General features: G+C 41.6%; 1 protein-coding gene across 25 annotated transcripts in view; it reads left to right on the top strand.

Moving 5' to 3' along the window:
* The window catches only part of LOC119658719 (glutamate-gated chloride channel), a 211,076-nt gene that overhangs the window by 89,089 nt on the left and 109,377 nt on the right, over positions 1-12,610 (top strand). For 16 of the 25 annotated variants that reach the window (XR_005250276.1, XR_005250278.1, XR_005250277.1 and 13 more), the window contains one exon: positions 4,292-4,359. The exons of the other annotated variants lie outside the window; for them this stretch is intronic. Coding sequence is in view for 13 of the 16 variants with exons in the window: in XM_038066362.1 (XP_037922290.1) it covers positions 4,292-4,359 (68 nt within the window). In the remaining 3 variants the exon portion in view is untranslated. The remainder of the gene's footprint in view (positions 1-4,291; positions 4,360-12,610) is intronic. 25 annotated transcript variants of the gene reach the window in all.

Below are 12,610 nucleotides of genomic sequence, written 5' to 3'. Positions count from 1 at the left end.
GGCGCGACTCTTCAGGCATATCGAGTCTCAGCAGACTATCGTAGAAAGCGTTCCAGAGTTCCGGCCCTAGGATGGATCCCTGCGGTACTCCCGATGTGATTTCCATCCTCCTCTGGCCCTCTAGCGTCTCATAGAACAGGGAGCGGTCTTTCAGATAATCCCTCAATATCCGCAAGAGATAGCTTGGCACGTGAAAGGAGTTCTCTAGTGTGCCTAGCATATCTGCCCATCTTACGGAATTGAAGGCATTTCTGACATCAAGCGTTATGAGGAGCACTATCCGTCGAGATCGGCTGTTGTGCCCCGGCTCGATTAAACGCATCTACGACCTCCATAACAGCATCCACTGTAGATTTCCCTGTTCTAAACCCGAACTGCCTTGCGGATAAGTCCCCGGCAGCACGGATCGCTTCAGCGAGTCTACCCCTGATGAGCTTCTCGAGCACTTTTCCGGCCGTGTCAAGCATACACAGCGGTCGGTATGCAGACGGGAGCTCCGGGTCTCCTTTACCCTTACTGATCAACGCGAGTCTGGCCACTTTCCAGCGACAAGGAAAAATGCCCTCCTTCAAGCACGCGTTGAACGCTTCGAGCAGCAATTCTGGCCGTTGACGGAACACCAGTTTGTAAACTTCCGCAGGGGTGCCATCAGGACCTGGCGCCTTCCTGTTTTTCATAGTGAGAACCGCTTCTTCGAGTTCTCCCATTGTGAAAAGGGGGCAATCCACGACGCTTTCCGCGCTGTTTACATCAACCCGTACAGGGTGTCTGGGGAACAATGCCCGCACAATGCGGTCCATCTGGTCGGTGCTCAATATGCAGGGCTTCCGCAGAGCCCCGATTTTCCGAGTGACAAGCTTATAGCCAAGTCCCCACGGGTCATCATTCACCTCATTAACAAGCTTTTGCCAGCTTTGCTTTTATTTATAGCGCTGCGGAGTCTCCTTTTTGCTGATCTATATTGTGCCTTTATGGCACATGCCTCCTCGTTGGCGGACAAACGTTGTGTCAAACGGCGGACACTCCTTCCGTAGGTCGGCAATTTCCGCCGTCCACCAGTACATAGAAGGCTTGTCGCGCCTGGGGCCTCTCCGGGGCATGGAAGCCTCACACGCCGTCGTTATCAGGTTCATCATTGAATTTACGACGGTGTCAGCTGCGACACCACCACCCCCCGAAGTGCCCCCCAGCGCGGCCCTACCTGCTCCAAGAGCTTCGACGAACCTTCCGATGTTCACCTTCGCGACATTCCACACGCAGAGTGAACGTCGTGTTGGTGCTCGCCGGCAAGTAGCGTCAAACACTTCGAACGCAATGTACTGATGATCACTTGCCGAGAAGTCTTCTAGGACTCGCCACCCGTCCACCGATGGTGCCAGAGATTCCGACGCAAAAGTGATGTCGGGAATGCTTCCTATATCGGCAGCATTGGCCATTAGTTAAGTGGAGTTAAAGGGGATCGTACCCCTCGCATTTACCTCAGCACCACGGGTCACTTTTTCCAGAGCCAGGTTAAATCTCCTTGTCTTGGACCTTTGTTGACGTTGAATGGTCTTGAGGTTGATCATGCTGCTTTTATCTGACCCCGTATATTGGCCAGGGTCAACCGAATCAGTCTTATCACTTTCGTCGGGATATCGAATTCTCTCTTGACCGTATATAGTTTTACTCTGGCTATCATAGGCGGCCTTAAAGTCGATGAAAAGATGGTGCAACAGATGTCTATAATCCAGCAGTTTTTCCATCGCTTGCCGCACAGAGACAGTCTGACCTGTTGCTGATTTGCCTGGAGTGAAACTTCTTTGCTTTGGGCCAATGATGTTCTGGGCGTATGGGGCTGTCCGACCTAGCAAGATAGTGGAGAATATCTTATAGATGGTACTCAGCAACGTGATACCTCTATATTTGCTGCATTGTGTGATATCTTCTTTTTTATGTATGGGACAGATAAAGCCTCGTTGCCAGTGGTCATACACTGATTTTCTGTCCCACACCTTGAGCATCAGCTGATGAACCGCTTAGTGTAATTCGCAATTCGGCTGTAATTCCATCAGCTGCCGACTTATGGTCTTTAAGCCGATGAATTGCACCGACTGTTTCTTCTATGCTTGGTGGTGGCAACATTTGTCCGTCATCTTCAGTTGGCTGGACCTCCAACTCGCCGATATTTTGGTTGTTGAGCAGTTCATTAAAATACTCAACTCATTGCTGCAATATGCCCATTCTCTTCGAAATTAGATTTTCCTCTTTGTCTCGGCAGGATGAGCATCGAGGTGTGTGAGGCTTCATCTTGCTGACTTGTTGGAAAAACTTCCATGCCTGGTGCGGTTACTTCCTGTACTTTTTGAGTTCACAGGCCTGTTGATCCTCACAGATTTCCTTTTGCCATCTGTAAAGTCGCTTTTCCGCTGGGCGGAGTTCATGATAAGTCTCTGCGCGTGTCCCGCGTTCTTTGAGAATACAACATTACTCGGTATCAGGCATTCTTTCGTTCCGTTGCTAACTTACAATCATCGTGGAACCAGCCGTTCCGACTGTTTCTGTAACTGGGGCCAAGTACGTTTGCGATCGTATCAGTGATAACGTTATTCAAGTGATTGTAGAGAACAATTGTTGATACTTTATCTTCAGGATCTCCATTGATTGCAGTCATTGCGGTATCCATTTCCCTCTTATAGGTATTACGGAGGGTTATGTTGTGGGTGGCTTCAGTGTTAACTCTCACCTGATTGTCATAGGGGATTGTAGGTGGTGTTGTTATTCGAGCTCGGAGCACCATGGCAAAGAGGTGGTGATCCGAGTCTATGTTGGCCCCCTTATATGTTCTAACATTAACTAATGCTGAGAGGTGGCCCCGTCTGCAGAGCCCCATGTTTGTTTGTGGACAAATTTCCGCGCAAATCGGGTACTTCTAACAACTATTTCGTGTGACACTGCTAATTGGATAATGTACAGTTCGTTATCGCTTGAATACAGGCTTCGTCCCTACTTGGCTGTCAAAATCCCCAAGTATGATTTTGACATCGTACTTGGGACAGACTTCGAGGGTCCACTCAACTGCCTCGTAGAAGGTATCCTTCTTCGACTCTGTGGTCTCCTTAATAGAGGCGTGAACGTTAATGAAGCTTATATTTCTAAATGCCTTTCGCAAACGCAGAGTAGATAGCCGTTCGCTTATGTTTTCAAAGCCGATAACAGCAGGTTTCATTTTTGTCTGACTAGGAAACCTACTCCGAGCACATGGTTTACTGGATGGCCGCTATAATATATTGTGTAATGGTTCTTCTCCTTCTTCTCCCAGTCCAACGCATCTCCCGCAACGTTGCAACATCAGCCCTATATTGCAGCAGGGTTGCTTGGCAGCTCCATCTCTGTACAGGGAGCCTACGTTCCATGAGAAAATTCACAAATCGCTATTCCGTTGTCATTGCCGAGCTGGTCGTTATGTTGTCAGTCCAGTCCAAGGCTCCTTTTGTGGTTTCATAATAAGTTGTTTTCCGTGTAGAGTTATCCTCCCTACCCAACCCCCAACCTGGAGGACCAGTTGGTACAATTTGTCCTGTTTTCTGGCGTGGGAGACTCACTTTCATCCATCTCCATCTGCAGCTTTTCGTTAAGAAAGAGCTCCCAGCGGTCACCGCGTAGAAGTTAAGGTAGGGTTTTGTAGTAGAACTGTTGATGATTTTATGCTCCATCATGGCGTCTGCACTACCTTTTGACCACCGTTTATACTATATGGGAAAAACAGATACGGTAGTTTTCAAAGGATACTGTTGATTCAACTCAAGCCCCTTCCCTTGTCTGGCATTACTATCACAGAGCAACAGCAGATTATGATGAAATTATCAAGAAGAACTGGTTGAAAAAACGCATCCACATTCCTGGTTGTCAGTTTTCATCTTTAAAAAGAGGTCCATTTTGATTAAGACATTTTCAATAATATCAGTCATATCTTTGACGTAGGGCACATAGAGTTGTCAAAACTTTCAATTGTAGACTACTCGTCCAATTTGTTCTTTGGGGATGTAGTAATACTTAGTTCTGATGCGACTGATATACTATATATAGCATAAGTAGCAAACCACACTTTTTTCCTCACCCTAAACAGAAACAAAAATGCGAACATATAAACAATTATAATTGCGTAGCGTGTAAAATTATCTATGGAGTCTCCCCCATTTTCAACATCATTGCACCTATTTACCTAATCAGAACAAATCATATGTAGTTGTTATATCTTGAAAGGCAAATGGTTAAAATAAACAAAACTATTTCGCATATGCATAAACAGATGGTCCCGCTGTAGTCAAAATCAATCTTTTCGTTCGAAATATTATGACGATAAGTGACATTAAGATGGTAAGTGAAAGTGTAGAAAATTTTTTTGAAAGCAACCCAATCATATCTCAATTTTAACAAAGATTATTCCATTTATTGCTATAATTCAAAATTGTGACAAAATTTATCAACCCTGAAAATTGTAAGCGATTAAGCGCACTATTGAAATCTAATGTGGATAAGAAAACTGCGTTAAATGTATATTAATAAAATACAAATATATATTTAAATTTTCTAATAAATATATATTTAAAAATTGGTTTATGGAGATCCTTTTCACATTATTTTGAATCTTGGTTTTCTTCATTTACGGTTTTCATAGAAATATTTTGTAGTGGTCATTTGCAAAAATACTACACTTTTAGTATTGACCGAAAATATAAAAATAATAATAACTGAATTATTTTTCAAGCTTTGAAATTAGTTTTCCTGTTTTCAATATTTCTCATAACTTTGAATTGTTACCTGATTATCCGCCGTTCTAGTTACTACTTTTTCATTTGTAAGATTTATGCAAGGAAAACCTTATAATATTAGGAGTCGCCATCGAGTTAAATTTGTGATGTTCCCCAATTAGACGAAGCTTTATAGTCCTTTTCAAATTTGCAGAGAACATAACGAAAGCAAATTGAACTCGATTAAATTCCTTTGATAGCCACTAAGAATGCTTTCTTAACGCATTTGCTAAGTTTGCTTGAGTTCAATGGGTTCGAAATGAAATCATATTCGGCAAAAGAATTAGCACTTATCATTTCAAAAGTCTTGAGAATGAAACTACTGAGCTTATCCTAACAATATGGAACTCATTGAACCCAATTTGATACGAAAATGTCCGTAAAGAAAATATAATTGTAAAACACACACTCGTTTAAAACATTTAGTTCGTTATTTTAATGAACTTGCTACACGTATTATGGGCTGGATTTGAATTTATAAATTTAATAAAGAAAGTTTAAATGAAAGCGACATATTGAGTTACTTTGAAAAAAAAATGAAAAATTAGATTAGGATTTCGAGCATGTATATTTATAGTGACCCATTTTCTACGTACCAACCCCTTTTTGCATAAATTTTTGTCTTAACGATAATTTCACTTGGAATTGCGATTAATAGTTTCCGTGCATTTACCATCAATTTATTTTTATTTTAATGTTTACATCATTGTTTTGTCAACTTTGTTAGAATTTATTTTTGGGATTTTACAATCCATTCAAAGTCAACAATAAATCCACATTCATTGTTCTGAAAAAAAACTACTTTTCCGATTTCATGTTTCAGTGCTACTCACATCCATAATAGAAAAAATGTAGGAATAAAATTAGCAATAATATCTTAAAGTGCGACATTCCCCAAATAAGCTTCCTTTTGCGGGGAACAATAAAAAAAAGCAATAAATTAAATCTGAAAGCTTATATTTAATACAGAATAATTAAACCAATATCCCTTTTAAATTGAGTATCTAAGGATGTTTATTTCTATCTAAAACCTCGCTAAAGTGTTAATTCTAAACTGCTTGAGTAGTTCATTTCATAATATCGACCGTGCAGAATTTTTCAGTGAACAAATGCAACCAAATGCGTTCAGAATCTATTGATTCACAATTCCGTTCAAAGCGGTTCCAGAAACTTTTTAGAATACTATTAATACTATAAACAATTAATTGATATATTTTATTACAATTATGTTACTATATTCTGAGTATAATTCATATATACTACAAGTTGCGAAACCCATGCTTTTTCTACTGAATGAAGCTTTCAGAGCCACTTGAACTTAATTAAGGGGTTATTTTAGCAATTTTTTTGTTTTTCATTTTTTTTCCTTTTTGCATATTTTGCTAGATAACACGGTTAGAAAATAACTTTCGTTTCCATCCGTTAAGCATATTTCGAAACGTGCGTGACACGGTTCAACAGAAATCAGTAATAAGAGCTTTTTCCCAAAACATGTTTTTTTTCATACGCAGAGTAGCACAGTGAAAAATCGAATGAACCGGTTTAAACTAAAACAGCAAGATTCGAGTATGCTATTTCCAAAGGAATCCAGATGGCTCAGTGATTAGAGCGCTAGGCTGTCATACAAAGGATTGCGGTTCAAATCTCACTGGTGGCAGTCGGATTTGTTTCGTGATTACCTGTCGGATACTAGTCGACTCAGCTGTGAATGAGTAGCTGAGTCTTATCCGGGTAATAATCACGGACGAGCCAAATGTTGACCACAATTCTTCCTATAAGATACTGTAGTCCTGTAGACCGTAATGGTACACGGTCTTTCATGAAGTTCTCTAACATAACGATTATTACTTTGATCGACAAATTTGAAATTGAACATTTTCTTAAATAGTAAATTTTTGTTTTTTGGGGTACAACATCACCTGAAAAGACCTGGAGGAGGAACACCTAGTCGAATTTCAACAATTAAGAAGAAGAGAATTACATTATCTTTCAAACCATGTACTATCTGTTTAGATCTGATAAAAAGTGACTGAAGTATAGCAGATTTCAAATTTCATGCATATTTGAAATAATAAAAACTTGTTTTTCCTATTCGTTGTGTTAATTAATAGGTCCTGCAAATCCCGATATTTCGGGAACCACTTGTTCCCTTCATCAGTGCTAACAAGTCCTTGTTGGACTCAGCAGTCCTTCTTGGATTGAATGGGTGAATGAATTGAACAAATGGTTCCCGAAATATCGATATTTGCAAGAATAAATATCTACACCAACGAAAAATAAATAACAAGTTTTTTATTATTTCAGATTGGAAACGCCGCATAATAATTATCTCAGGCGCGTTACTCATTAAATCTGCCACTCGATCAGCAAGATAGCTCTCTCACTGTCGAGTGACACCTGAGTCGTACAGACGTTCGATGATGAACTTAGGGGATCTCAGCTCCTCAAACCTGGGGAAAGCGACCATCAGATGGTGATCCCTTTCGATGTCGATGTCGGGCGCCCCCCTTTTTATGCACATCCAGGAGACAATTCCTTAATCTACTGCTGATCGCGAAGCGGTCGATCTGGTTAATCGTACGGAATCGGTCAGTTCCCAGCAGACCTTATGGCAGGCTTTATGCTCGAGCAATATGCCACCAATGGCGAGGCGGTGGAAGTTGTAGAAATCCGCGAACTTTCCACCATTACGGTCTCCAAGACCGTGCTTCGCCATCACATACCCGAGCAAGGTGTTGTCAGATCCTACCTTGCCATTCCCCTTCCCCTGAATCGCATTTAATTGCTCATAGAAAGTATTCTTCTCCACTACATCGGAAGTCTCTATTGGTGCGTATCATTGTACAAGTATGATGTTCCTTAACCTGGACCCAAATCTTGCAGTTAGTAGTGAGAAACCAGCTCCTAGGTTAACAGCCTTACGGTAGCCGTCAAAAGCAACCCGACATCGGATTCGCGTCTACTACCACTTGGCGTTCCAAAGTACAAAAGCACATTGCCGCAAAAGGGGGACGTGCTTCTCAGAGTCCCAGTATACGGATGGGCCCTGGAGTGTTGGTAAGCTCAAATGAAATCATTGTCAAGGAGGCATGCCACCCTTCGATGACTGTCGCCAAAAACTTTGTGAGTTTCGGATCAATGCGATACAGAGGGTTCGTGTGCGGTAGAAATTACTCAGCCCAACTAATGACATGCTTTTCGCTGTGTGCTTACCGGTTAGCTTTTTATACCAGAAATTGTACACTCGATTCAGGCCAGTGCTCCTCCACTTTTTTTAGCTGTTTACAGCTAGTCGAACCTCCTCTTCGGTAGCATCTGCAAAATCCATGCCCAGCGAAGTGGCATGGCAGGTGTCTTCGGCGGTAATCCCCGCGCAACTCAAAAATTCCACTCCAATATTCTATCGATTCCATTATCGAAAACCAGGCAGTATGTCTGATTACGTCTGTTGAGATTGTACGTTGCATTCTAAATACGTCTGGCGTGAATTTCGCCATTCGGTTCTATTGTGTCCAGATACTCACTGGGGATGGCATGGTTCCTTTAGACCCTCTGCACTTTATTTCTCACTCGTCTGCTGGCACTTCCAGTGTTGATTTGAGTCAGCCTAGCAATGTCCTACCTTACGGAGTCCCGCCGACTTTCCAGACGAATGTTCCATGGATGATGAAGAAGAGTGCTGAAACTGTTGCCTGCAGTGCGGCGTAGTGTTGTTGATGCCGCCGCCTCTGCCCCCATCCCTTCTTGGTCACCAGTTTCCGCGCTGACCTCAAGTCGAACATGCGTCCTGATGATGGCCGGGATTGTGTCACTGCAAGAATTAAAGCGGCGCTGATCTGCCCATTCTCGTGCGTGTATTGTTGGAAACGTTCGACGAATCTTTAGTGCAAGAAGGGGCATAAAGATTCTGGAGGTTTAGCGTAAGTACCTGCCGTGTGGCATAATCCCACGATTTGAAGACCACAATCAAAGCCCCGGGTTATACAGTCCAGGCTCAGGATTCATACCAGTGTGCCAGAAGAGGCAGTTACGTCTCTATGGTTTAACGTGAGGACCTGATTCGTGGACTTAATCCCACGGTCTTCTTATGACACGAATTGATTTCTTTTTTGTTCTTTTCCCGTTCTATTTTATTTCCCATGCAATATTTCCCTTTGGCCCAATTTTTCTTCTGCAAAGCATTTATGGTTCACAATCCAATCCTGAACCATTTTCCCATTTGCTGTCCTGTTTTGTAGTACTAGTACTGTACTAAAATGAAGATCAAGCTATTTCCCTGCATTCGGATTCTCCGTAAATAGTCTTAATTGTTTTAGCTTACGCCAGAGGCATTACCGAGAAAAAGATTTTAGCCCCAGTGTCGCTTAAAAGTTGACCTATGAGCCACGTTTAACAATTCGCCCTGTCGCCAATGGCCGTAATCTCCCGATAATTTCTACATTCCCAAGGTATAATTATATTGCCTGTTATCCCTTCCCCAATTGAAAATTCCAATATTGATTTTGATGGCAACTTCCCTGTCGCAAAGCCGAATATTAAAATCGCAGGAGAAATCCTTTGGTTAGGATACCCCCAGAGTTGAACTTCGGATGATTATAACATCCGCAGGCCTTTCTTATCACCCATGCCCTTGTGCACAATTTGGGTGTTTGAGATGCCCCAGCCCTGCAATGGGTGCCTATGTGCTTTCGTTGTGCGCAAGGCTCATTGCACTGGTTTTCAGCACCTCCCTTCAAAAATTCTCAGATGCAGAATAGAGGTTCTGCCAACAAGGTCCTCAGGCTGCACTAGCCATGTGTGTGTATGTTCAGCTAAGCTTGCATTTACCAGCCGGTGCCTTTCTTCTTCGTAAACCGTGCCGTTTCCTGTGTTCCACAGTCGCAGCGCCTGCTTGTGCTGAGATGGAATTACCTTAACGTCCACTTGAAGTCACCATGTCCTGTTAGAAATTGACTTGTATAATGATTGGTTATCATCCAATTCATTTCTGGGAGGAACAACCTTGTAATTTACCCCTTTTCACTGCTGTCCCATTCCCTTTGCCATTGTCTAGCCATGGCTGCCCTCAGCTTGGTTTTCATGGTTATGGAATAGTTTCCATTGAAAGCATCGTCTTCCACCGAGAACCTGATCCCCTTCCTCAACATGTATACATAGTGCTTCTCCATTTCTGGAGCCCTGCCCCGCTAAAACGCAAAGGGTGTCAGTCGAAGAGTCCGATATGCTACCGTAACTACGAGAAGCGCCATTCATTGCGCTGACCTGATGGGCCTTATGTATGATTCACTCTATGATGTGCCCATCTTATCGCCCCATAGGTTAAAATCGGCAGCGATAATCCTTTGGGCAGGATGGTTTTTACCCGATTTCCTAGTCCCCACTCGGAATGCAAGAAAGGGCAGTGAAGCCCATGGTGTTTTACGTAGGCACCTGTCGTGAGACTTAATCCTACGGTCCTCTTCAGACACGGATTGATTTTGTGACCACAATCAGAGCCCCGCTAAGACAAGCAACAACGGTACCAGTCTATACCAAGTGCATGGCTTAGCATTCATACTGGTGGATGCAAGAATTACCTAAATCTCTACCGAACTATGGAGTACGGCACCCGTGTTGATACGCAACACCACGTCGAGGCCCGAAGGTCTCTTCTCGCTTGAGCATAACCACAACCACCATGAAACTCCCACTATGGGGACCAACCGCAAATAACCGAGCTGTCCTCACATACAACAGGAGTTCACCCGAAGTATGTGAGTCCAGGGGCTTTCCCGGTTCTCATGGTATACCCCTGGTAAGGTTTCGTGAGCAATTTGCCACTTCAGATGAGTCCCGGTGCAAACTCGGGTCTGATCGCCCTGATTAGGCCTTTGGAGCATTCGCCTACTGAATCACGGCCAGCGAACCAAAGTGATTACAGCGTCTCCCGGTGCCACCACTATGGAGGTTCTCCTCGGCCACTTGGTTTTGGTTTGGCCGATAGGGTTGCCGCCCCATCTTCCTCGCCGCCACCTCTGAGCACCTGCAAGAAAGGGCAGTAAGATTTTGTACCTGCCCCGCCATTATCATTTTACAGTTAGAGCGTATGATAAAGAGGTTCATATCCTCAGTTCACTTCATCCGCTGCTGAAGTGGTGGCGAAACAGCTGTAGCATGCAGAGCTATGGTTCTGGTTATCATAGCGAACAGATATCAAACCGCCCCACGATCCCGCCCGGTATCAATACCGAACTTTAAGTTTCTTCTTCTTCTCACTTTATAGATTTGCATTTTACATCTAAGTGCCAGATGTGATGGAAACTTCATCATTGAGTAATCTGCAAGACCGCAAAGTTTCTGCACTTTCCTCACCTACTCCCTGAAACGCTGCGGTCGCCTCCTCATTCAGACTGAAGTTATTCATCCCTCTTCCTTTCACAACCGAGCTTTGGACCGGCTACGAGTTCGCGTTGAATACTTAATTTTTTCAACGAAAACTTGGCACAAATACTCAAACTTGTAAGAAATGTTCATTTGGTATTACATTTAGATTACTCCAATTTCACTCATATAGTACTCAATCTCAATGTGGGTGCTTTTCAAAACGAGCTACACTCAAGGGTGATTTCAAAAATATGCAGATTATTCATACCTTGCTATTTAAAAATGTGGAAAGAACTATTTGTTTTTTTTTTATTTGGTATTTTTAACTACACACAAAGGAAAAAAAGAAAAGCGCTAAACTTTTCTACCCGAGGGATCATTTGTAAGTTGGTGTTAAAAGAACATTTAAAATTAAAAAAAAAAACACGTGAAGGACATATCGTGTGAAGTCTGAATATAAGAAAATGTTAATTACAATAAAAAATGTTCATTATACCGTTTTGGCAATAAAACAATTTACTACTTCACCCCATACAAAAGCCTTCATGAAATTTTCTATGGTTCTTCATTGCGGGGTCTCCCCACTGAATAAATGGTTCTCGAAATACCGTACACGATATAATTCAATAAAAGTTGTCAATCAGGAAAAAGAATATTCAATTGATTTACATTTAAAGATTGATTTAAAGATACACTCCCCACTTAACGATGGTCCTTTATTCGAAGTACTTAAAATATTTTTCATAAAAAAATTGCTTTTTTCAAAGTTGATATCCTCAGGAAATCAAAAACTCTTTTGCAGGTTTATACAGGTTATGCCACAATAAATAATTTAATAAATTTTTTTATCTATAAATATAAGATTTTCATGCAGTGTATATATGTATTTAGCAGGAATGACTTACATCTTATATCACTTATGTTATCTAAATATATTTACTTTTTTTAAATGTAGTTTGTTAAAGATTTTACAGCAAATTTGTTTTTGATTCCAATTTTTATCGAAAATAATGTTATATTTGCTGTTAATGTATAAAATATTCGAACGAATCTTGAAACTGAAAAAGTATAATCAAAAATAGCAAAGTTAAAATTAAAGGGAAATGCTTGGCAAATCTATCGAAATATTGAAGTTGTAAGACCAGCCCAAGTAGATATACGTATGTCATAAGCTACAATTAAAGTAATAATGATTTTATTCAGATCAAATACAGAAAGAATTCGTTGTGATTGTTTACACTATGGCAAAGCGTTCTAAGGATAATACGTAGGAATAAACAGCAAAAGGGTAAAACATATCTTCTTGAACAGAGTTCGACGATCAGGACAGTAATTTCATAATGAATCTTAGAAGCAACCCTCAATTGTTTTTTTTTTCAAACTCAATACAGCTAAACATAGTCACCCATTGGTAGATTAATATTTAGATGAAAATTTCTTGCTGGAGTTGAATA

This window comes from Hermetia illucens, chromosome 6, assembly GCF_905115235.1.
Source record: "Hermetia illucens chromosome 6, iHerIll2.2.curated.20191125, whole genome shotgun sequence".
In the NCBI taxonomy this organism is placed as follows: Eukaryota; Metazoa; Arthropoda; class Insecta; order Diptera; family Stratiomyidae; genus Hermetia; species Hermetia illucens.
Note: the sequence above shows the minus strand (reverse complement) of the source record. Positions and strands in the feature narration are given on the sequence as shown.